Below are 25733 nucleotides of genomic sequence, written 5' to 3' on the forward strand. Positions count from 1 at the left end.
CACTGACTGTAACTTTTATATTTATTATTATATATTTATAATTGAGTTTCTAAAGATCGCAAACCAATATTAAAACATAACAATAAGACTGTTTACCGGATAAGCTGTCATTCATCTCCTGAATTCAGTATTGTTTATGTTGCATGTCATTTTTATTTGAATAAACCCTCCTCATTTCCAACACAAACCAGAAATTTCAAATATAAATATTTATGTCATTGTTAACATTTACTTACAGTGAATCATGTTACTATTAGAAATTAACATTATCTCGCTTCTAAAGAACCTGTAAGTTTTGTGCTACCAAACCACACATAATTCAACCCACCAGTCTGCTGTCATCAGGCTGCACCATGACTTATGATTGGTTAAGGGTGTTGAGACAAAAATATTTAAATCTAGTAAATTCAACAATATAATCATGTTGTTTTCAACACTTTATTGTTCTGGATTACTCAAGTATTTTAATTAGATTCATTCAATTAAATTGAATGAATCTAATTCAATTTAATTTAAAAGTTTAATTAAATTAATACAATTGAATTAGTTTTATTCAATTGAATACAATTTTCTCAATTAAATTGAGTTAATTTAAAGGACATTAAATTTATAGTTAAATTCATTTACAACAACCTAATTTACTTGAGAAAATCTAATTAAATTTAATTAAATTCAAGTCAATTTGATTTAATACCTTTTATTAAATTCCGTCAACGCCTTAACTACATATACAGTATTATATGAGTCTGGAAAGACATGAATGTAAACGGTTACTTAACTGGTTTGCGGAGGCATACAACTGCAAGACTTTTGTTAATATTTTATTTCACATGAACAAACTGTACCATACTATTTTTTTTCAAAAATGTACTATTTTATTCAAAGTCAAATTATACCCTCAAAGAACAAAATGTGCAAATGGTAACGTGTCTGACTTTTGATGGCTCGTGTGACAGAGCATTAAAGACTAAACAGGGAAAAATGTGCAGAAAAATGTGCAACACAGCCAGAAAACCTGAACTCCATCTGATATCCCTGTGTCTCGCCAAACCAACACAATCATACACAACATCATAGCACAGTGAAAGGGCATAAATACACTACATTTGAATTCAACTACAGCATTAAAATCACAACAACAACAACAAAAGGTTAATTATCACAGTGCATTTTGAAGCAGCAGTTCTTTTTTTTTTAAAAGAACATTCACAGACATTTATAATAGGTAGCTTAGAAATCAGTGAGGTGGAATCCAATGTTCATGCAATACATTTATATTATGGGCTGGACAGGAACATAAATTGAGCCTTGAGACTTAAGCGGCTTTAAGTTTCGGATTGACTGATCTGGTTTCTCGACAGAGGATTAGACTTGAACTTCAGAAGTTAAACCTTTAACCTAAGCCTAAATCAAAATAAATGACCAATTTTTACTTTTAATTTACTGCATTTTTGGACTGGCCAGAGTGCTTTCATCATTTCTATGACAGGTTGTTCCTTTTTGAACCGACAACAACTTGAAAAGATGTGATTCTTATCTCTCATAAATTACATGTTCATATCCATGCAACTTTTCATAGTGGTGGCAGTTTGTCCTGCACGTAGGACTGTGGGTGGTAAAATGTTGATGCTTTCTGTCAGGAAACATGTTGATTATTTGCTCTGTTTCAACAAAACACCAACCAGCACTATGTCTCAGACTGAAAGACTTACTGAGAGGCTATTTTCACAGGAACAACATAAAAGCAACACATCTGGAACCCAGACTTGCACTCTGTGGTCAACAAGTAATTATTCTAACTTGAAGATCTGGATTCTTGTTTTTAGATACACTGGCGGTGTCACTTTAGAGACTTTACAGCCTACCACTTTGGTCGAGACTGATCATTGGCCACAGAATGACATTGAATGCACAGACATTCATATTCCAGGGAGGATGAAGCTTATTACTGACTCTTGGTGACCCCTTGACTCTTCGTTAATACCATTCTTGGTTTTGAGTGAAATGCCTCGACAACAATTAAATGGATTGCCATGAAATTTGGTGCAGTGCTCTATAGTGACCTACTGTATGAGCCGCTCGCTTTGATAGCCCCTTTACTTTTCATTTAACATCATCACAAGGTTAAAATCTCAATGCATTCATTTCTCTGGTTTATGATACCTCATACCTAAAACTACTGACATTCCCATCAGCTTCGGCTCTACTCTTTTAGTGCTAATTAGCAAATGTTAGCAAACAAACACACAAAAATAAGATGGTGATCATTGTTAGTATTGTACATGCTAAACACAAGCATGTTAGCATGATGACATTGGCATTTAGCTCAAAGTACCGCTGTGCCAAAGTGAAAGCGTTAAAGGACCTCTAGCATTGCTGTAGAGTTAGTTTTAGTGGTTGATCATTCTGCATTAAGGCCCGTTAATGGTTTAATTTATGCTAATTCTTGTTGTACACACATATCACAAATATGAAAATATCAGTGGCTACACGTGACAGAATAATGATAACTCCTCCTCACAAAATACAGTACCAGTCAAAAGTTAAGACACACGGACAACGTGTCCAAACTTTTAACTGGTACTGTATGTGTGTCTCTTTTAGATCACACTCACATTATAACTGGTCACGTGAAATGGATAAACATGTAATCAACCCCAGCGGTGACAGGTATTGAAATAATATCTTCATGTCAACGGCGTCAAGATGCTGTGGACACTTTATCCAAGAGTCACCTGGCTGTGTCTTAAAGAAAAGGCCGACTGATTGAAGGAAAAAAGAAGACAGTATACATTCATGCATATTGTTTACCCATATATCTTTACCAGAGTGCATATATGTATTAATTTTAAAGTATATTATCCATGGCTTGAAGTGGATTGATGTGTTCCTTAGTGCTTAGTTACAGTGCTTTTTGCTTTGTGGCATAACCCTCCCTGCAACTTTAAACATTTCCATCAGTCAGTGGAAGTTCGAGACCAATTGCAATCAAGTTAGTACCTAGAGAAACTTAAATGACCATGTACAGAAGATTTCCATTGTGACGGATACTTCTTTCTCAAAGTCTGATACTTCTTTGTTAAAAGTTTCATTTCACAACTTTGCCCCAATGTATTTCAGACACGAAAGTCTCCCCGGCCTCCAGTCCCTGACCCTCCACAGCCAAGGGTTTCCTCTGGGTCACAGAGGTAAATTGGAGTACATGTTGGTCTGTGAAACTGGCCTGTCTGGCGGGTTACACTGTATGTGACTGTCAAGGGGTAAAGACAGAGCGCAGTGTGCTGTTGTCTTCACAGCTCCTTTGCTGAAGCTGCAACTCAGCAGAGAGCAAAGGTGGCGAAACACAGACTTGCGGCAAATGATGAAGACCCATGGATCCACGATGGGGTTGAGGGCGTAGAAGCGGAAGGCTGTTAGGTTCTCTGTGTCACCACAAAATGGGTGAATGGCGTTGATAAAGCCTGCAATCTGAAGACAGAAAAGGTGGGGTTAGTCTTTTCTTGATAAAAAATATAAAGTCAAGAAAATACTAAATACTGGCTGTAATTTGGAAGCATGCCCCCTCACTTTTAACACTGTATTTCAGGTTGATTTTTTTTATTTTTCTCTCCAGGGATTGTTCTCTGAGTGTCCAGCCACCACAGATCAAATGAGAGAGGAGAGGAGTTGATGAAAACTATTACCATGCTCAAAGAAGTAAGCATACAGTGTCACAGTGAACGCTGCAGCAAGGGATTTGCCCTTTGTTTTGAAACAAATAAAATTCTCTGGTCTGATAAAATCAATTTTTTGGCCTCAATGTCTGGAGGACACCCGGCACTGCTGAAAAACCCGGAGTTTTTCAGTGGCAGGACGGAGCACAGTACAGAGATAACCTTAATGAAAACCTGGTCAAGAGCGCTCAGGACCTCAACAGGACAATGACCCTAAGCACACAGCCAAGTCAACACAGGAGTGGCTTAGGGACAAGTCTGTGAATGTCCTTGAGTGACCCAGCCAGAGCCCTGACCTGAACCCAATCAAACATCTCTGGAGACTTGAAAATGGTGGTCCTCCATTGAACCTGACAGAGCTTGAGCTGAACTGAACTGATGACATATTCATCAGAAAAAATGAACAACCAGAACGAGAAGACATTGCTTTGGCCTAGGGTTGCAAAATTCTGAGAATTTTCAAAAATGGAAACTTTCCATGGGTATTTATGGGAATTTATGGGAAATTATGGGAATAAACGGGAATAAACTGGGAATTTTCAAAATTGAAGGTTGGCTCTTCATAGGGAACTTAAATATAGTTGAGGAAAGTATATTTTAGCATAATCTTGACTAAAACAAACAGATGCCATTCAAATACACTTCTTGAATATCTATGCCATTCCTCAATCACATGCACAGAGCACACTGCTTACTGCATGGCTAACGAGACCACACCCCCTACTGGCACTGTGTATGCCTCCATCACATGTACAGAAGATTTCTAGAAGACTGGACCACACTTTTGAGCCTGAAGCACAGAGACTATTGAAGGCACACATTTGAGCCTGTGGAATAAACATATATGTATGTATATATATATATATAATATATATTCCCAGTTAGTTCCCCTAAATTCCCAATAATTCCCAAAATTCCCAAGCTTAACTTTCCAGAAATTTACCCGAAATTTTCCGCCCCTTTGCAACCCTACTTTGGCCTAAATGGAGGTGAACATTTGTCATTATATTTTACATATAGATTAAACAACAATTGATTTGTCATAAAGTTCATATATTAATCAATAATATTCACAGGTAACTTGTTCACTGAATAAAGTTTCAGTGAATTGGTATCTCACAAGATTAAACATTTAGTCTGCTGGAAGGCGCCAAATCAAACCTGATTCAAACCTCTGTAAGAGCAGAACGTAATGGACCAGTCGGCACTTTGGTCTTCTAACCAGATGCGAACACATGACTGTGTGTTTAGTATCAGTGTCAGTTGCAACTGTGGTTCATCTTTCTAATGTTAGGCTTTACCAAATATCAACATCCGTCTCTTTGTACCAATAAAACAAACTCACTGAGAGTACACATTTAATTTTCAGATGTACAAAGTGTCCTGAATATAGATGCAAACAAGTCTACATGGCAAGACCACAACTTTTTTCTGCATTGACCTTTAAGGTATGACAGACTGCAGACAGCAGCAGCTGGCTGCTTATTCATCCTGGGCAGAGAGAGAAGCAGCAGCTGGCCCAGGAAGCGTCTTTGTCACCTTGCTCCTCTTCTCTATCAACAATGCTCCATTTCCTCCGTTAAATATCCAACAAACAGTGGCCTAATTAATGGCTTGTGCTGATTGAGAGCTGTTATGCATTGGTGTAAATGTTTCCCTGTTGCTAGGGCCTGGACAGAACACTAATAAGCAAGAGACAGAGTGAGAGGGGCCATTGGGAGAAAGTCCAGAGCCAGGCCAAACCAGACTACCAGAGGGACCAGACACGAGGCTGACAATGCCTTAGCTCGCACGGATGTGGTCGCACAGATATTGATCTACAAATACACCCATGAGAAAGACAGAGAGAGGATGATGTAAAGTCTATGCAAACCCAAAACAACAGCAATTATAATTATGAAGCGTCTAAGATGTTGAGCTCAGTGGCATAACAGTTTTCATCAATCCTGGAAAAGTGTTGTCATCTTAGGTGTGTCAGAAGTGGTTACAACCCAAAGTAGAAAAAAACAAGGTCCAGATGTTCCTGACTTTTTAGGAAGTAATCATGTTACTTTTGATGTTGTGTGAATTTCTCTTTAATTGCGCAACCGATCATGAGGGAATGACTGTTGGATTCTCAGTGATTTCACAGACTTAATACATGAAGGGTCAGTTTGATTATGATAATACTTACAAAGACACACACACGGCCACAATACACACATAAGAGGCAGTGTGGTGTTCCTTTTACAGGATGTTTCCTTTTTAAAACAGCCTATTGCGACAGCAATTGCAAAAGGCCAACCAAACATTTCACAATTTGACCTGATGCCACCTCTTTGTCAATTGTTCTTTTTTTCCCACTGTACTCATCTGCATAATTTAAACTAGTAATTTACTAAATGAGGTTAGGAGTTAAGGAACATTTTAGCAAGTAAAGATCTTAGTAATGTGCAAATTTGTTGCCAGGAAACATCTGTGGCACAGTCGAATAAAAAATGATCAACTTTGTAAACATGAAGTCCCTATAGCATCACAAGCTGTAACATAACTTCCAGAAATTACAGTTGGATATAGTTCCATTCCAGTGATGCATATATCTCCACACAAGGTATTATTGGCTAAATTTGAGTTTATGAGGAGCTGGTGCAACCTGCTACAGATCTATTAGGGGTGTTTGCCTTGATATCAGTAGAGGCAAGCGGCAGCGGATCCAATAAATGTTTCAGAAGCTTTGAAAATAACCGTGTCCTTTTGGGACCTTCTTTCATGACAAGAATCACAACAGCATTAACTGCCTGGGCTTTAAACAGGCCTTATGGTGGCAACAATTTCTTATTTGAATCAATACTCAAGGTAAAAATGAATGCCAGGCTTACACAATAACAAACACAATGACAAACATCTCTTGTGCTCATTGTGTAGTTATCATACACCTTATCCATCACAAAGCCTTGCCAGAAACATTTCAAACAGACATGCATTCTCATATCCTCTGCTATCGTCCTCACCCTTGCTGTCTCAATCCATATTGCTTATCTCACCCTTGCTTCTGTTCCTGCATGCCACCCTGCCTCTTATGGTCCTCTTAGCAGACCTTAAGCCCCGCAGAGATAGACACAAATCACTAGCTGTCTTCTCCAAGTGCTGCAGGCTGTGGGGCCAAAACTGATGAGATGTCAGGCTCTCCTTAAACAGAAGCATATTAATGTATCAGTCTGTGGTTAAAGAGCAGGCCAGAGACAGTATACAGCAGTTGGGGATCGGGGTGATTATTTAGGAGAACAGAGAATTGTGCCGGTGCGTGAAAGCTTTGAAGGACTGGGAGCATGCTTATCGGCATATAAATCCAGCAAAAGCAAGCATGTCCACACATTCACTGTATAAACAGATGCCTGCAGCACATTCACAGACATATGCACATACAGCACACTGCACGTTGTACATGTGTAAACACATACACATTCATCCATCAACATCTACTGCTCTGCAAACTGTACTGCTTGTATGTACAAAAACTGGGTCAAAGGGAACTGGACTGTTCAGGTGTCTTTGTCACATAAACAAGTGGAAAAATATCTTCAAGAAAAAAAAAGAAGAAGGCTTCGTCTAAGAATTGACAAAGAATAGTCATCATAAAAAAAAAAACATCACAGTTTCCCAAAGCCAAACGTAACATCATGAAATTGTTTGTTTTTACCGACCAACAGTCCCAGACCTAAACCTAAACATACAGAAGCTGGAACTAGGAAATGTTTTGGCATTTTTGACCAGGAGGGTTAACAAATAATCAAAATAGTTGCCAATTTTTTTCTGCAGGCTGACTAATTGATTAAACACCCATTTATTTCAGGTCTGTATAATTTTACTTAGAGCTTCAACATCCTGCTGAATGAGGATCTTCATGTACCTGGACCCAGTCCGACTGGTGTAAATGTGCATATCCTGGCAGAGACACACAAGATGCTATTTGGGGCTGATGATTGCTGCGTCTTTCAGGAAACAAACCACTTAACGGATGTCTACGCTGTATGAACCGTTATTTCCCATCTCAAGGTCCTGGAGGACTGTTCCCAACTCTTTCTTCCTGATCTTGTTTCACTGCAGGATCATTACATGGGGATGAGAGGAGGCAGAGCAGAGATTACTGGCCTTTTAGAGAGTGACTGTTTACACCAGTGAGCAAGGAAAGAGGGAGAAAGAGAGAGAAATGATGCAGCGCTGCACAGGTCTTTAAAGGAGTCGTTCAATGTTTTGGGAAATATTCTTAATCATTAGGCTTTCAAGAGTAAGATGAGAAGATCAATATCAATCTCATGTGTGTCTCCACTTGGAGGCAGTGGAAATGGGCTATAAATACAACACAGACATATAATCAGTTAAGCTTATGGAGGACATAATAGGAAACGGTTGCCTATTTACACATCCAGCAGACTCCAAAATCATGAAGTCAATATCTGGCTATTTAGAGGCTAAATAATCCGCTATGTTTATGGGCTAGTCAGAAATTCTGCCTTTTGGTGATGGCCCGGCAGCGTACAGTGGGTTCTTAGAGCTTTTTTTTAGCTGAAAACCGCAGCTTGCATCTGGAAAAAACGCTGATGAGAGCATTGAGAGTGAATCATGACTGACAATGAGCCAAGAAAGGACATGTAAAGGCAGGTGGTAATTCTGTGTGGTAACTTTTAACATTAAACATTGTCATTTGATACATTGCAAATATAAAAGTATTGATTATAGCAGCTTTAAAGCTGACAATAGATCAAATGACAATGTGTTAATGTAAAAGGGACCTATAGCATTATCACCTGAATCTGCAGTTCACCTCTGCTTTACAGAGGTCTACGCTGACTTTCAGCTCATTGTTTCCGTGTGTGGCAGGCAGGTGTTTTTGTTCAGCAAAAAAAAAAAAAAAGGCCTAAAAACCTTCAGTACTCTATCTGCTCAGCACCAAACAGAAAAAACAGAGCAAGCAATGCCCACAAGTGCCCAAACTTTTTTCTCTCTCATACTGTTCAGCAAATAAACACGTTCATTTGTTTGCCTGAGATGCCAACGGTATAACAATGTGGTCTCAGCAGGTAACTGTTACATGCAACAGTGACTCATCTGCAGACTCCCACCCTCAATGTTTATATATACGCTGCCCTACTTTCCTGGTTCTGTAGGCAGCATCGAAAGAAGACCTGCTGACACTAATGACTAATCAGAGCTGGAAAATGTTATGCACTTCCTCAGTTTTCTCAAAAGGGAAAAAAAATCTAATTTATTTTTATTTACAGGTAATTCTCCTAAAAGGATGGTAGAAAGAAAGGAAAGTGCTCTTTTATTGAGTTTAAAGATTCATGGTTGATTGAGTTTTTTTTTTTTTTTTTTTTTTAAAACCTCTTTTCTTTAACATTATTTAACACAGTATCAAGTATCAGGTCTCTATTAAGGAAATTAAAGGTGATTATAGGGTTAGTGTAATACAAATTTACAAAGCACTTCCATTTTCCTGACTTCATCGTCTACCCAATACCACATCTAAGCCATTGCTATGACAACACCGCCCCAGGATGTTGCATGTATTGACTGACAACCAGCTGGAGGAAATAGCTACAAATAGTAAGTTGTCCTAAAACCAAAAAATTTTGTTTTGCTATTTCTGTTTTATGTACCAGTTGAACAACGTGCACCATGTTACTTCATGAGCTTGAGAGGCTCTGGTGTATTTGGACAGAGCTAGGTTACAGCTGTTTCCTCCCCGCTTATACAGGCTTTATGATTTATGGCTTAACACACCCCGACTTCCTGTGCTTAATGTAAAGGCATGAGACTAAAATCAATGTTATCATCTAATTCTTGTCAGGAAAAAGCTAAATAAGCAGATTTACTAGAATTGAATCGCCTATGGCACCACAGTTTACCAAAGGTGTATGAGACCAGCTGGTGCTTCTGTTGTGAGCCTGATGGGTTGCTCTAAATTCTCACCTCTGATTTATCTTCATACCTCAAGTTTAATCAAGTCTTTCCACTGTGGCTCTGCCCTATTTCTTTACTGCCTGAGGGCGCAGTTCAAGAGAAAATTCAACACAAATACAAAAAAGCTATTACACACACAGTACGGCTGTGTAGCAGGTTGTTCCTTCAGGACACTATGACGGTGAGCAGTCCAATAAAGTGCATCCGAGTTGAATGGATTTCTAGCCACAGCTGTAATTTCTCACGAACGACAGCAATCAAATATACATGTTTGTCCCCGGGCAGTCTGACCACAGTGGCCTCTGCCCCAGATTTAGTTCCTGAAGGACCTGTGTGATGAGTCACACGGTGCAGATATGTAATGTAAGTATCAGCACAGTGTTTCTACATTGGAGGGGGATTTCAGTTTTACATAATCTGCAGTTAGGAAGTTAGTGAGGAGGTGGTTGGTGTCATCTGAGATTGACAGAAAAAGATACTGAGAGGAAAGATTGGTGGGCGTGGGCAACCAAGAGCACATGTGCATCTGGTGCATGTAATCAGTTTGTTCAATATGTTGATTCCTCCCTTGATTTTGTTTTGTGACTTTTTCAACACAAAAAACAGATCTCAAGCATCCTGAGCATTTTAAGTCCGTCAGTAAAAAGCTGTTAATTTAGGAAGCACTACAGGCAGCGTATAAATGTAAATGGATTCAGTCTCAGGAGAAAGGAAAACATTGAACATTAATAAGTCTGTGTTTGTCTTCAGACAACTTCCATCAGGGGAATTATCCTGTCTGAAAGTCCATTAGTGAGTTCCCTCTTTAAAACGTGCTTCAGGCTGCGGTGAGTTACCTGCAGCTATTCCAACTTTTACCAGCATTTTCCAAAATGAACTTCAATTGTTGTCACTCGATTCAGTCAATTATGTGGAGGGAGAAGTGACCGCAGTGGTAAGATAACAAAAAATTTTATGTGCGCACACATACATTCACACAACTGCTTCCTGCTATAAATCATCCATGTTGTTTTATGCATCTCCCTTTTATTCTGTTGGTATTTATAATTATCGCCTCCTTTTCTCGTGAGGAATGTTACGTTGAAAAGTGTAGGGCAAACTAAAACTGTCCCTGTGGGTTGTCTGATGAGTGAACTGTCTCACATGCGTGGGATGCGGAGCTGTAAGGAGTTGCTGTCTGCTCGACAACCGAAAAAAGAACATGACAGAGACACGCACGCCACGCACGCACACACAAAGCAACACTAGCAACACCAAAGAGGAAGTGGAAGCAACTGTGAAAGACTGAAAAACACACTTTCATAAATTGTGTAAAATATGAAGTTGGGTGATGGGTGTCTGTGCGAGATAAGAACAGTTCGACACTGGTCGTACTGCAAAACCTTGCAGCTGTTGCAACCATACACTGTATAGGGGTTGCAACAGAGGCTCAACAACAGGTTCCCTTCAACAGTGATGAAGCTGTAAGAGCCATTTGATTATTATACACATGCTGCTGGTGGGGAATTGTTGATGATACTATGTGTACATTTTGAAATTGGTGGCAGACCATCTTTTGATAGACTGAACCTAGTAATTTGAATGGAAGTATTATCATTGACTTGTACTTGTGTTTCATTCCACCATTAGAGCCAATTCTAGGTTGGTTGTAACACACATTCTGTCACAGAGAGGCCCCAGTACAATAACCACATACCACTTTTCTAATTCCCAGCCACGTGCACAATATATCATCTCATTTGCCAACAACTGAGCATTATAAATGACATCTTTTATTTTCACTGGCAATGAACAACGTCCACTTTTGTTGCTTTAAAGCCTGTGTCCTATTTTTGTAGGTTTATCCATCACTCCAGTTGGTTATGACAACAACTTCATTACCGAGTTCTGGGATGTGATAACATCTGCAATAACATTGTTAGCTGGGGAAGCGATACAAGGGATCAGACGACCAGTGGGTTGTAAAGAAATTCCTAGATAAATACTATATTTCTCTAAAACACAAAAAATACTAAAACTGTACCAAAAAAGTACATTAAAGTTTTCCACTGCATAGAAAACTGTGTATAATTACAATTGGTCAAAGCTCTGGAAAACAGACATTTATATCAGCTTTTTATAATGAGGCTGAACTGGTGATTCAACCATATTAGGAGACCTGTCTAAACGTCTGACTGCTTATATTGTTTGCCATCCTAGACTTCATGGATTTCACCCTGTTCTGATTTCTCAGAAATTAACTGTTGTTATTATAACATGTAGTTATAATGGCCAAAACCTAAAACTATGAGACAAGTTGTTTGCCTTGTATATTCAGGATATTAAAATCCCAGAGCTTGGGGATGTGTGTTTAGGGTACTTTAAGCTGTGTGTATATATATATATATATATATATATATATATATTGTTTTTGGTTTTTTTTGTAGTAAAATCATCATATCAGTTACCTCTCGCTGCCATGCACATCAATGTGCACATTTCAGCTTCTATCTGATAGTAACTGCATTCAGCTTTGTGGCACTGCTCACAGTCTGAAATGATGCCCTTCAAATTCAGATTGTTATTTACACTTCAAGCTCTTGGAAATATACAAAATTATAACTATATTGAAAACAAGTTTCTGATTAAGTGGTTGCTGCATGTTAGTCATTTAAATTATCAAAACATAATACTGCTGTAATTATTTCTATTTTTTTTTCATATTCCAGATCATTTTCTCTTGGCAAAGATGGACTGGATACGTACTGTAACAATCAGCAGTACATTAAAACTACAAGTCACTGCCACGCATGGCCAGCTTGTAGTTTTATGACCCTCCCAGGATTCCTCGCACACCGTCTCTCGATGGTTTTGTTTTGTTTTGGGAATTTAAAAAACAGCGTGACTGTATAGGATTGCATATTTCAACAAACCCATTTCCTCTTTATGGTGTAAATCTGAATTGGAGACAACCACATAGCACTTTCATTATGAAAAGTGAATGCTGATAAGTAAGTGCACATGCACCTGTGCTTGGGTTTTTATTTTTCCATCTTCAGTTATCCTGGGAAAGTCTGCCAGCTCGCAAACTCAGAGATGGACTCCTGGATTATGGCAGGTGCACAGAGGCTTCCTATACACAACAGCTGACACCTAAAATAGACTGTAAATCCATCAAGGAGGAATTTGGGCTTTATAAACAAAAACATCATTTCAGTTTTGAGCGCATTTTATTTGTGTCCTACCAAAATTGAACCCATCCAACATTACATTAAAATACACCCCTACATTAAAAAACATCAGAAATATCCATCTACCAGTAACACATACTGTACATACTACTATACTATATAATTCCAAAGGACATATATGTATAGTAAACTGTTTACTGATTACTAAAAGAAAATAAATTCTACAAGCTTTTCATGATGAAGGTTTTTTGGACTCATCCCTCAGGCTCTTGTCAAGAAACTGGCGAGCTTAGAGGAACAGTTTGATGGTTTGGGTTCATTTGATTTTCATTCACCTTTTTTTTTTTTTTTTCCCCCCAAGTAACCAATTTCATATGAGCTGCACATATCAAAAAATGTATAACTAAGCATTTGCCCAAAGTATTATACAAAGCCAATCATCAACTTCCATACATACGTTTCTGCAGGTATTTTTAACCCTAACCTCTAAACCCGACAGCTAACTTTGGGGTGGGGGTGGGATTATTCCCATCACTTATTTTCTCTTGGTGGCCATAACATATTTTCAGGCTCTGCTGTTGTGTAAACAACAGATAGAGTTCTGTAAAATCCTAAACCGCGGAATCTGCTCTCTGCTGCCTGGTTATAATTATCCTGTTCATTTTGTTTAGTCCCTGTTGTCTGCTAACTCTGGCTGAGATGCTGTTTGAAGGAACAACATCAATTGTTTGCAGCAGTAAAACATATTTTGAAAGTTCGCAAAGAACATTTACTGACGCCGCTTCCCAAAAATTATTTACAGAGTTTTCTGTTGTTATAACATGCAGGAATAATCAGCTATTGAAACAAAGCTGGGTGATTCATGTGTCGTTTAGTCAAGCTTAATCAGCTGGATCAGTATTTGATACGTTTCTTGGCTACTTGTGTAAGAAGGGTCAACACCCAACCAGGCCATTGAACAGTTGGTCATCTAATATGTTTTTTTTTTTTAAGATTAATGCTACGACTCATTACCTTTCTGATGCAAGTTAAGGTCACCTTCGTGGAAGAGGAACGGGGATGTTTATGACTCCACTGAAAACCCCAATAACATGCACATTTCCTTTACTCAGTGATTCCGTCACACCAGAAATCATTTTGTGATCATTTTGTGAATAGAAGCGCGTTGGTGGATTAATTACAACCTTCTAATTACATCTTTCTACTTCTAATGAAAGATTTGAGGTTGACCAAAATGTGCATTCATCCCATGTCGTTCTTAAATGTTTCTTGGCCACAGCGAGTATGTTTTTGTCACACTGGATGTCAGCTGTTGCCTCTTTTCACGAGTCCCTCAGCCCAACGACAGATAACACCATTCTGCTTCACTTCATCTTTGTTTGATGTGAGGGTGTTGTCTTTTACCGCTGCATATCAGCCAGGTTTGATTAGGTTCTATATAATTTCCTGAGACTGGTGGTGAGGTATATGAAGCAAGAATCTCATTTTTTCCTTTCTGTATCTATACATTTACTGGAATGTGTCATCACTAAGTCAACACCAGGGATGGGTTTGGATAGCAGGTTATAATTTTTGATCCGATATCTAGTTGGTGAAAATACCTAGGTTCATTATTTCTTCTCAAACCCTTTACCTCTTTTTACTTTTTCCCTCGTCTGTAGCCAACTTTCACTGTAGAATGACAGACATCACCAACGGGAAATTAGATTATCTGATTTAAATTAATTCCTTAATGGCATTAATGCTCTGCTGCTTGGTTAATGAGCAACTGGTGTCTGTATTCAGCCCAATGTAGTTTGTGAGTGAAAAAGGAGATCACTCTGTAGCTCTTTTCCTACTTGTGTATCCATGCAGCTTGGCACAAATGAAAAGTGAAAATTTAGAGAAAGAAAATGCTGGTCAGATTTTAAAAAAGGCCTTTTTTATTTAACCTCTCTTGCACCTTTTTCACAGACTGATCTTATTTGAGAGGAATCTCCTCAACAACCTAAAAGTGATTCTTTCACAGTGTTTTATTACTTATTTTATTTCCTTTGTGCATACGAGATGAAAATTGAGGTAATAAATTTACTGCAGTGATCTTTACTCTTCACCTTGTGTTGCTACTGCAGCCTTAACATTAATCTGAGCTATTCAGTTCAGACCTGTGTCATGTTGAGAGTGATATGTTACTAGGTCCAACATAGTAACATTGTTGTTGTGAACCATATTCAGATAAAGAGAGCGCCATGTTAAATTGCCATCAGATTAAAGTCAACGTGCATTGTTGAAAAGGGGCCGGACTGTGTTTTAAACAGGGACCAACAGAGTGGCTGCTCTTCAGATACATGTCATTAACATTTCATATATTATGCTGCTCATCTCATTTTAAAGTTGTAACCACAGGTTGTGAACATGAGTTACAGTGACTCTAAAAACTACAAATGTTTAGAGGTGAACAATAAGGTCCAATAAGTGGTTTTCATGTGGATGAAGTCCATCCAACGTTAACTTAAAGTCTGTTTGATCAAAACCCTTTATTTCTCAAAGTGAGTCTGCTGATCATATAGTCGTCGTGTAAATGTCAGCATGGTATACTCGTATATTACGGGTTCAAAAGCACGAATGGAGCTCCAAATTGATCATAAAGAAATCTTACTAGGCCTGTACCTGTTTTTCAAACCTATTTAAACAGGTTCTATGATTAAAAATGTATCATAAATACACACAAAAAACATCAATATCCGTCTCTGCATATCAAGTGACACCATGAGGGGTCCCAACCCTAAGGTTGAGAAACTCTACACTTGGGTGTGGAGCACCTTTCATGCAACTGCTGTGTGAACAATAAAAAGTTGCTGATGGATGGACAAATAATTGTGGACACACATGGCAAGAAGCCAAGGCGGCAAATATGGAGAGCACTAAATAATGCAACTGTGCATACAGTAAACGGCTGGTTGAGAAAGGTTTGCTGACATATTCTGTATGTCTTGGCAACTACTCAAAGGGAAATCATCCTCCAAACACAACCGGCATTGGGAAAAAAAAAAAGAAGAAGAAGAAAAAAAACACATAGGAGAGCCTTGAAGAAAGTGGAAATATCCACTGAAGCGTCTGCTGCACAGAAATCAATAAAACTGCAGATCAGCAAGAAATGCATTTCCTCATTTCCTTAACCAGAAGAAGAAAGGTAATGAGGCGAAGTCAGTGAAAATGCAAAGAGGAAAAAGAAGAGGAGCTCAACCGAGACGTAGCAAATGATATAGAAGAAAAACAAAAGCTGCTGGTTATATAAGTTGTACATAAATATACACTTCAAATAACATAAATGATGATGAAGAAGACACACAGACTAAAAACTAACAGAACTGCTTAAACGTGAGATCAAGGTCCTTGTTCTGTTTCATGGGGATTTCATTTTTATGTTGTTCGTCTCACTGTTTTCCTTTTTTACTCATATTGAATTGTTGTGTGATGAGAAACTGAATTAAGTTTGTCTGAAAAGAATAATCTAAGATCATTTAAAAGAAGCCGGATCAATCAATCATTTGAAAAGGCGTATTTCAAATAGAAGACTTTGAAGGAAGACTACCTGTATGTCTCTACAACAACACCTACTGCTTAACAACATGCAGGTCCTGACAGCAGCCCGCTGTAACTAAACAATATGGAGGCAGATATATAATGGATATATATCCATTGGAGAAGACAGGTTTATTCTGGGCTGCTGTGTCTCCAGAGGAAACAAGCAAGATCCACAACTAACACCATTTGCCAGGATCAATAAGATTTTATTATTGAGTCAATGTAATAAACCGTTAGATGTGAGCTATAAACCCACTGGTAACCTCCATTAGATTCCAGTAGGTTCCATAGTAACTTCAATAATCTGTTGCTCCAAGCTGACATGGATGTTTGTCAGGAAAGAAACCTCATCAAATATATGACTAACTAGAGTAATTAATGATGTGTACAATTTTGAAAGGCACACACAGATTCAGCTACAGTTGTGCAGATTCTACTTTTGTCTGGAGAGATTTATCCAGATATGTTTACATCTTTCTTTTTCCATGTCATGAAACCATCTGACATTCAGTACACCGCTAAATCTTGGTGTTAATTTACTCTAGCTGTAAATCTTTCAAGTAACATTTAAAACTGCCATTATGCAGTGATAACTAGAAAAACGGGTATTTGCTAATATACACACACACAAACAATAAAATAAATCTCTTTTAAATTATCGGCCCAGTCGTGAAGCGGACTCCTGAAAACTCACTCCCGGGAAATGCCAGCAACAGATTGAGGAATGTTTCCTGCTGCAAAATAAACATCTGTAGCCAACATTGCTGGGCTTTTGTTCAAAGATGTAAGTGAAAGTATGAATGCACATCAAAGAAATATTTGGGCTTATTGCAGGAGGTGGGGCTATTTTCACTTCTTTTAAATCATGAATTATACTACATGCAATACTTCCAAAACGGACAAAGGAAATTATTCATAAACACACAATGGATCTATCGTGGACATATACGAAGGACTGTTAGATTCCAACGAACATATATAATCGTATCTACATGTATTTCATTATTTATTATTATCAGGTATTACCACACAGCCAAGGGCCTGTTATTTAAAGAGTTAATGGGAGTTCAGCAGTTCAAATCTATATACCGGAGTAAAACCACAACAGCTTCAGAGAAAATATGTGGCAAGCCATCTGACCACAAAAGGACAGATCATTCAAGGGACAGGGTACAACTGCATTACACATGAACACACAAACAAGATGTTGCTCAGCATAGCAATGTCAGTGTTCATTTTAACCTTGTACTGATCCAATGCAATCCACAATGATTTTGCCACAGGTTTACCAGTAAAACTGTGACGCATTATGAATAATCTAAGAAGGTCTCCTTTCACTGTTTTCACTTGTAAGAAACTGAGAAACTTGCTGGAAATATGATCACAATCTGTCCTTCAGTTTGAGTTAGAGTTGATTGATGGCCAGTGTTTTTGCACATCATGATGTAGACACAGTGAAGCTGACCTTTGATTTGGATATAAAGTGTCATTACTTGTCAGAAATTTGCTTTTGAGGTGCATCATAATTGGCGCATGAATTCTTGAATTGAATTAAGACCTTGACCTTTGACCACCAAATTCTAATCAATTCATCCAATTCTAATCAGTCCAAGTGACTGTGAGAGACTGATTTTGAAAGCAAAACAGTTGATTGTGGTGATGAACCCACAGAGAATTATCCCCCGTCTATGCAGTTGGCCTCAGTCCAAAGGAGCATTTTAGCATCTTTCAGCTCATCGTTTCCGTTTTTTGACCCACAACTTTACTGTTTTGGTTTCCTCTTGCCACTCTCATGGCCTCATTTTTGACTAGACTTGAGACTTCAGCTGTTTTCTGTAGAAGAAGCTCAAAAAACTTGCTGTGGTTTACCACTCCAACATCAAACGGCAGACAGGCGCGTATAGCAACAATCAGGTGAACATACAGGAGCATTTAGCTGCTAAGGAGCCAGATATTTCCATCGAGTGGAGACCAAAAAGAGTGTTAAGATTTGCACAAAATCATTTTGTGCCCAGAAACATGACTTCAAATGAATGCTAATGTTGCTCCATATCAGACAGATGTCTAAATAAGCAGCTGTTTGTCTGTAAAGTTTGCTTTATCAATTTAAAAAGATGATATGTTAGTATTTACAGCTCTTTACAGCTTGTGTGCTCCAGGTTTAAGTCAAAATCTCCACTAATGGCATTAAAGTTAGTTTGACATGACACAGCAGAGGGTGTGGTCGAATCTATTTAAGCTACGATAAGGATGCAAACTACAGTTGCTCCGTTACTGGGTCATTGACTCATGCATATTTTTTCATTTGGATACCTAAGAACACATCATGGAACGATGATCTACGCTGTTGTTTTTCCTGTTTCTGATCTGCTCTCCACATCCGTCTTTACCCTCTTTTCATCATTCTGTGCCTCAGCTATTAAAAATCTCTTCAGCAGCTGCTCTCCCCTTGTTGTGCTCCGACTGAAGCCTGGGGCCATGTTCTCCCACACACTACAAGGACACTTTAAAAAGGGGTCCAATATCTGAAGCTCATTACTTTCAGGATCTTCTGTCAATTGTTGTCCACTTTCCCCGCTATAAACCCAGTAAAATGTGAGGAAGCACAACAATCCAGGATGAAACTGCAGGATATGAAGAGCAAGCTTAGCAAGCCTGCAGCCTTGTGACTACTGTAATGAAAGTAAATGTGTGCACGTAAACGAGTGTGCGCTGTGTATGTATTGAATGCAGGTTAAGCCTCGATCCACTAAGAAAGGGAATCCTCATTGTTCAGTCCACAAAGCCAGCTGCTGATTGCAGAGCATCATCTTTCCTTATAGAAACCTGAACAAAGCTCCCAATGACATTTATCTCCCAGCAGCACCTGCAGCACCTGTAGCACAATAACAGTTTGAGAGACAAAGCTACCGCCTATCTTGACTGTCACAGCATGTGGGTCTTTGCATCAATAACTGTACCACTCCCATGACGTGTGGAATCATCTGACACCTCATTCACACGCGAAGGTCATGTGTACCAGTCTGCCATCAAAAAGGGATTCAACTATTATTTCCACATGTTGCAAAAGTTGACTCATCCGAGACCACGTCTGGGAAGCATTACACTTATCTTAGATACGTCTGGATTTTGGGAGTTCCTCTCTTTTTCCACACAGTGTGGATCCAGTTGGATTTGGGGAGTGTCCATGAATAGATATCATTCTGTCATTATGCCCATTTTCAATGGCATTTGTGCCTGGGCTTGACTGGGCCTGTCGAGGGATCCGAGAGCTCCCGGCTGTTGTTTTATGCTTTAGGCTAAAGTCCTGCGGAGTCTTATTTGTCTTAATGTTTAAGAGGTTAAAGCATGATCTCATCTAGAATTTGTCTTCATACGGTACAACTGGTTTCTCGATCTTTATTAAGTCTCCAGTTCATTAACGGGTGAAGGTTTTGTATCTTCAAACGGAAGAATATTTTTCTTCCAGCTCATTCACATAACTTTTCTTGAACGTTGTTCCATCTGCTTTTGTTCCAGTGTGGTTTCCCAGTTCCCATTCTGTCAGACAGCTCAGATTGATGAAGTGCTGCCGTGACTCTCAGAGGCACAATGCCCTGTGACTGCAGATGTGTCAGAGCTACGTGCTGTTGTTTATCTTCCTCCTGATAATCAGGCTTCTTGCCCAGTTGGCTCAGGAGTATTGGAAGTGGTTTGGTGTTTTCATTTTTTCTTTTTCCAAATAACAGACTGTACTTTGTGCTTGACTAAAGAGGACGATGTCCAGACTTGATCACAAAGTCTTTAATGTACTTAACCTAGTGGTTACTACGATCCATCAGTCTAGTAGTTATAAATTAAATTTTAAAAAAAAGAAAAAAAAAGTAGATTTTTTTTAATTAAAAAAAACAAAAACTACAAAATCATGGAACATCTAAAATATATATATGTACACCAATTCAATCAAGTTTAAAACCTGACTGTGACACCTCTTTAACACTGCCTTTCTGAGTTTTTGACCACTAGTTGTGCTATGAAGCAATGTTTTTAAGAGCAGGTCTCCATTTTACTACTATGTTGTGCATGCAAATAAGCATGCCCACAGACACACGGGCTCCTCACATGGTGGGAAACACTGAATGACAACACAACTTTTTCATTCAAAAATAATTTGTTTCTGTTACTCTGTTTTCTGAACCCTACATGTAAAATCACATTACAGCTACTATTCTGATGCCTGCAATTCTTTCAACAATGCAGCAAAGTTTATGGATCTCTGTTGTACTTCCTGTCATGTAACCTCACTCACACAAGCCAATCACAATCTGCTGACTAAGACGCACACACATCAGCTATACTAATGGAAACCTTTTTTCATTAAGTGGAAACATCTGTGCTGCAGATTAAAGTTGCTACAGTCACTTTAAAATAAACCTGCCCTGAGGTTATTGAGATCTTCTCGACACTTTTTCTTTCCCTAGTCCCAACTATGGATTAATATGATAATGAAAATGTAGAATTTAAACCACTAACAGTTTTGTGAATAGCTTGTGATACAAGTGCAGCACTTTATTGATCCAGGTATTGACCACCAACATATGGCTCCCAGGCAACTTCTGTGGTTCCCATGGGAACAGCAGGGAGGAGGGATAATGGTGATCATCACAAGGAAGCTATCAGTCTGTAGATGTCCCCCTCAGGAGAAAGCTTTGACCATTTATAAAGTGAGGTTGACAGAACAAAGAGGAGCGAAGAAAGGCCTAATGGAGAAGTTGTTGATTTCTCTTTCAGAGGGAAACCTTTTGTCAAGGTTTTGACTTACTGACCCTAAACACTCATTGGCAAATGTGATCAACTGAAAGGGCAGTACGTCCTTTTAGGGCTTTTAGGAAGTGACATCTTGAAGTTATTTTTGACAGAATTGTCATGTTAATCAACTTACTGTTTCAGTGCTATCAATTCAAACTGTTATAGTCACAATTAATGCATCTTAATTTTATTGCAAATTTTGTGGTGTAATTTTACATAATGTAGCTCTAACTCTGATTATACTGGGAGAGGAGAAGCTTTAAATCCCATACTTCAGCTGGAGATGTGTTTTTGTAGCTGTACTTTAAAGTGTTTAACAGGCAGTAAGCGTATCTTCAATATGGCACTAAATTTCAAGCGATGTGTCAATAGTCCGTCCTAGAACAAACCAAGTAGGATCTCATGTTTCATGCTAGATCAAACAAATCAAACGTCATTTCACAGAACAGCTACAGTGATATTCATCACAACGAGTTCTATTGCTTAATGGCACCTTATCTTTTTCAGCTGTCGACTGTAATTGCATAGTTTTGTACTGTCGGTTTAAATCAGTGGGAGGTGACATATTTCATCCAAGGCCAGGACTGTGGTGTGACAAGCCTGAGAAGCTGCTGTGCGATTCAGGTAACAATGAACAGGACAAACATTCACAGCCAATGGATTTCTCTTAGAAATTACGTCAGCCCACCACCTTGAAAAAGAAAAAAACAAAACGATTCCGGATCGTTTACAACTTCTCCAATCACACCACCACCACATGTGAACTTCCACCTCTTTGCTTGACTGGAGAAAGAGTCACACCTCAGTAATACTCAGAGGAAACACTGCTCATCGTAGCAAATACATGATCTTGCAACTTGATCTCTAAATACAAAGGCCACAACATTATTAATGCCCGTGAGGCAAAAAACAGGGAGAACAATGAATGTTTTCTGATTCTACTACTTTTTAATCTTCTCTGCCAAAGCATCAATTTCCCAGCACCTACTTTGCATCTCACCCACATCTACCAGCATGCAGCCAGACAGGGTTCAGTCTTCAGGGCCTGAAAGCATAATTCTCCAGGGTATATTCAATTACATGAAAGTGCTTTGAGTACACGGAGACTGACCGGAAACATGTGCTGGAGGGTTTGTGTTGGCACATCGTTGAGTGTATGCAAGAATGATGACTGCAGCTTGTATACTGGTGTATGCAAAGGAGAGAGCTTGCAAAAGTCTGAACTGCGTCACCACTGAGAGCAGCATCAACTACATATCGATTGCGTCACATTATTTCTAACGTAAAACACAATCTGCCCCCCCTCCACCCCCCACATCTGTTGTGCTTCAGGCAAACTAAGCGATCTTAATCACGAAGCAACATCTGTCTGGAAACATGGTAAGTCTACTGACATGCACTCAGATACTTCACCACCTCTGTCTCAGTTCTTTCGGTTACAACAACCACAAGCATGTACATGCATCAATGCATCTGAGAAATCAAGTGCGCGCGCACACACACACACACACACACACACACACACACACACACACACACACACACACACACACACACATCTTTTGAGATGATGCATGAATCATTAGTCACTTAACAGGGTCTTGAATTATTCAGAATGAGATGCTACAGATCAGGCTTGCAACTCTAGATTATTCAGCAGAGACAAGTAATTTATGAATATTGATACATTTGAGTTGTATAGTAATGAAATCAATTTATAGGACAAATACTGGTTTTAGATGAGCAAAGTGGAAGTTAAAAAAAACCCCAAAAAACAGAGTGCCATTTCTAAATTATTTTACTACAGAGGTAACAGCTTTTCAATTCTATTTTTAAACTAAACCGTATTGAAAAAGGACTGTGCTGTATACAAGTGATGAAGTTGGGGTTTCAGTTTCCTGAAGTGTTACTCAGAGCGTTGACAGGTACAAATCGTCATCCCTGTACATTCCCCCCGGGGCCACATACCATTGCACCGCAGATTCGTCAAACCTTCAGGACAAGCGTTACCACAAACAATCCAGATGCAGACAGTGAGTAGATGGTGAAGAGTGAAAACATGCACAAACACTTTTTACTGTTTCCTGTAAATTGCTCGATCATCAGACCAACGCTGTTTAATACGTCAACTTTAACATATAAAGGCAGACATGCCTTTGTAATTTACATCACATTAATCACATCCTCCAACTGGTTATTTCCCAAACCTCAGGACCTCTGGCTAATGTTTAGGGGCACAGATGGAGGCTGGTTTAAACGTGGAGACTTGCCAGCGGAGCTTTGCCCTCTGGGAGAGGCAGGGCCAGACCAGTCCTCCAGGGTTGTCAGGTTTGGCACACTCTTCTCAAACAGACAGGCCAGAACGAACAGATATGGAACTAAGCAGACACACGCACAGCACAAACACACAGTGTGGCAAAGGCTGCACTTTCAGGCACACCTTTTATTAGCGCAGGCGAAGCCACAGTCAGAGAGACTCCAACAGGGCACACAAACACATACCGCAGCAACAAAAAGATTAACGGTCGCTATGCCAGCTGAGCTTTCTATGTACATAATGACTAAAGAATGAGGGGAAGGAATTAAAGTTGCTGGGGCAGACACAGACACACAGGAGGTGGGGGAACTCTGTTATCCCAAAGAAACCCACTAAATGCTGGAAACTCTTCCCTCTGCTGAACAGTGAGCAGATATACATCCAGTCAGTCGGAGACCCATGCTAAAGATAACAATTTATAAAGCTTTCCTGCACCACAAAAAAATCCCATTTTCCGTTTCTTTCAGTACAAACTTTTCTTTCTTTCTTTTTTTTTTTTTTAAAGCTTTAACCTCTTTCACTGGGAGGTCTGGTTCAAATGACACATCAGGGCGTCACGTCTCTGATTCAGTAGTAAAAGCTGTAAAAAACAATGACTGGATGGGCCTCAAAATATGTTGTAGAGGTGAAAGAGAGTGAGAGGGAGCAAACATATTCAAAAGGGAATTGTGTGACACACAAACACATACATTGAGGGAAGGTCAAACTTACAGTGAGTGGAAGGGAGCAGACCACAAAGATGACAGTGATGAGCGCCAGCAGCACCAGGTGGTCCATCTCTTCTTCTCCCTGTCCAAACCATGCCAGGCTCAGCCGCCTCCTTCTCCCTGTCGACCCGACTGAGCCGCGCCGCATCACCTGGCTGCGGTGCATCTGGCACAGGCTGACAATCACTGAACCATTGCACACAAACACTGCAAAGATCAGCAGTGCCATGAGGGAGGAGTAGGACAGAGAGAAGGCCAGCACCAAGTTGACCTGGTCATCCCCTGTCGCATCCATGTCGATGAAGCACCATGTCCCGGGACAGTACTGTCTGAATTTGCCATAGCCACTGTATGGCAGGAGACAAAAGGCTAAAGAAAAGAAGTAAATAAAGAAAAGAGCTAATTTGGCAAAGCTGCGGCGGATGTGGACAGAGTAAAAGTAAGGGTGGCTTATGGCCAGGCAGCGCTCCACAGCCATGGCGCAAAGGATGAGCGTGGGCGCCAGGCCGAAGAAACTCATTGCAAAGCCAAAGAGGTTGCAAAGATTTTTGCCACCCAGACTTATCAACGACATGTTGCGGGCGTAGCAGATGAACACAGGTGGGCTGAGGAGGCAAGTGCCCAGCAGGTCGGTGAGGGCCAGGCCAGTCACCAGGATGCAGAAGACAGAAGACCGAGAGCGATGCTCCTTCTGGTGCACTCCGAGGATGAAGAGAGCCAGGAGGTTTCCCACCACACCAGCCAAAAACATGATGATGCTAGTCGCTGGCTTGCCATCCTCATTCACAGCCAGAGCATCATTGCAGGTGGTATTGTGACATGATTCGTTTGAAACCATGCTTTTGTTCATGTCTAACATAATGAAAAAGAAATGTGCCGGCTCAGTGTGGAATTAATATGGAACTCCTAGACAACAAAAGGGAATCCTGACCTCTTGATGCCATCATTTGGTAACACAGAAGGCAGGGATGTATGCTGGGACCCATAATGATGCCTTGACTTAAAACATAATTCTGTCTGGCTGCCTGTCTTCTTTGCACTCTCCTGAGTGTCTTGAAATCTTTCTGTGGAACAAATAACACAAGGATTAAAAAAAAAAAAAAAAAAGCTACTTAGTGCTCAGGTAGTTGACCTTTCCGAAATACAGAATCACGAAACTCAATCCACCACGTGGCATCATGTTAAACTCTTTCTTTTTGACAAATTAATACCTTTCTACCTCTGCTCATGTTGTGTTCTTATACGTTGTGAAACTTTTAGAAGTAATTACTCACCTTTTGCCGGAAAGAAGCAATACAACGAGCGACCAAACAAAGTTACAACTCCTACTCCTCCTTCTTCTTCTTCTTCTTCAACAACTACTACTTCTTCTTTATTCTTCTTCTTCGTCTTCTTTTTCTTCTTCTTATCCCACGGATTCGGGTAACATGGTTTAAACGTGCCGCTGCCAGTAACGTGCCGGCATCGTGAAAGACAGACACACAGTGAACTCAGTGACAGACACAGTGAGACTGTTTAAACTCTGCCT

At 39.5% G+C, this 25733-nt stretch overlaps 1 protein-coding gene across 1 annotated transcript; it reads right to left on the reverse strand.

The window, feature by feature from the left end:
- Window positions 1–808: 808 nt before the first annotated feature.
- Window positions 809–25733, reverse strand: ptgir (prostaglandin I2 receptor). The gene is made up of 3 exons (XM_023407546.2): window positions 25480–25733; window positions 24210–25269; window positions 809–3468 (listed from the first exon to the last, which is right to left on the reverse strand). Exons 2-3 carry the CDS (start codon window positions 25062–25064, stop codon window positions 3181–3183), a joined length of 1143 nt encoding a protein of 380 aa, XP_023263314.1. The 5' UTR covers window positions 25065–25269; window positions 25480–25733; the 3' UTR covers window positions 809–3180.

The sequence above is a fragment of the Seriola lalandi genome, unplaced genomic scaffold, assembly GCF_002814215.2.
Source record: "Seriola lalandi dorsalis isolate HSWRI2012SDOR001 ecotype SW California unplaced genomic scaffold, Sedor1 jcf7180002054338, whole genome shotgun sequence".
Taxonomy (NCBI): Eukaryota; Metazoa; Chordata; class Actinopteri; order Carangiformes; family Carangidae; genus Seriola; species Seriola lalandi.

What these genes read in the sequence shown, in the direction of transcription:
- ptgir (XM_023407546.2), bottom strand. Translation starts at nt 25,064, where the DNA reads ATGTTAGACATGAACAAAAGCATGGTTTCAAACGAATCATGTCACAAT. An exon ending in TCTGCTCCCTTCCACTCACT is followed by an intron (nt 3,469 to 24,209) that starts GTAAGTTTGACC and finishes TTCTGTCTTCAG; the next exon opens with ATTGCAGGCTTTATCAACGC.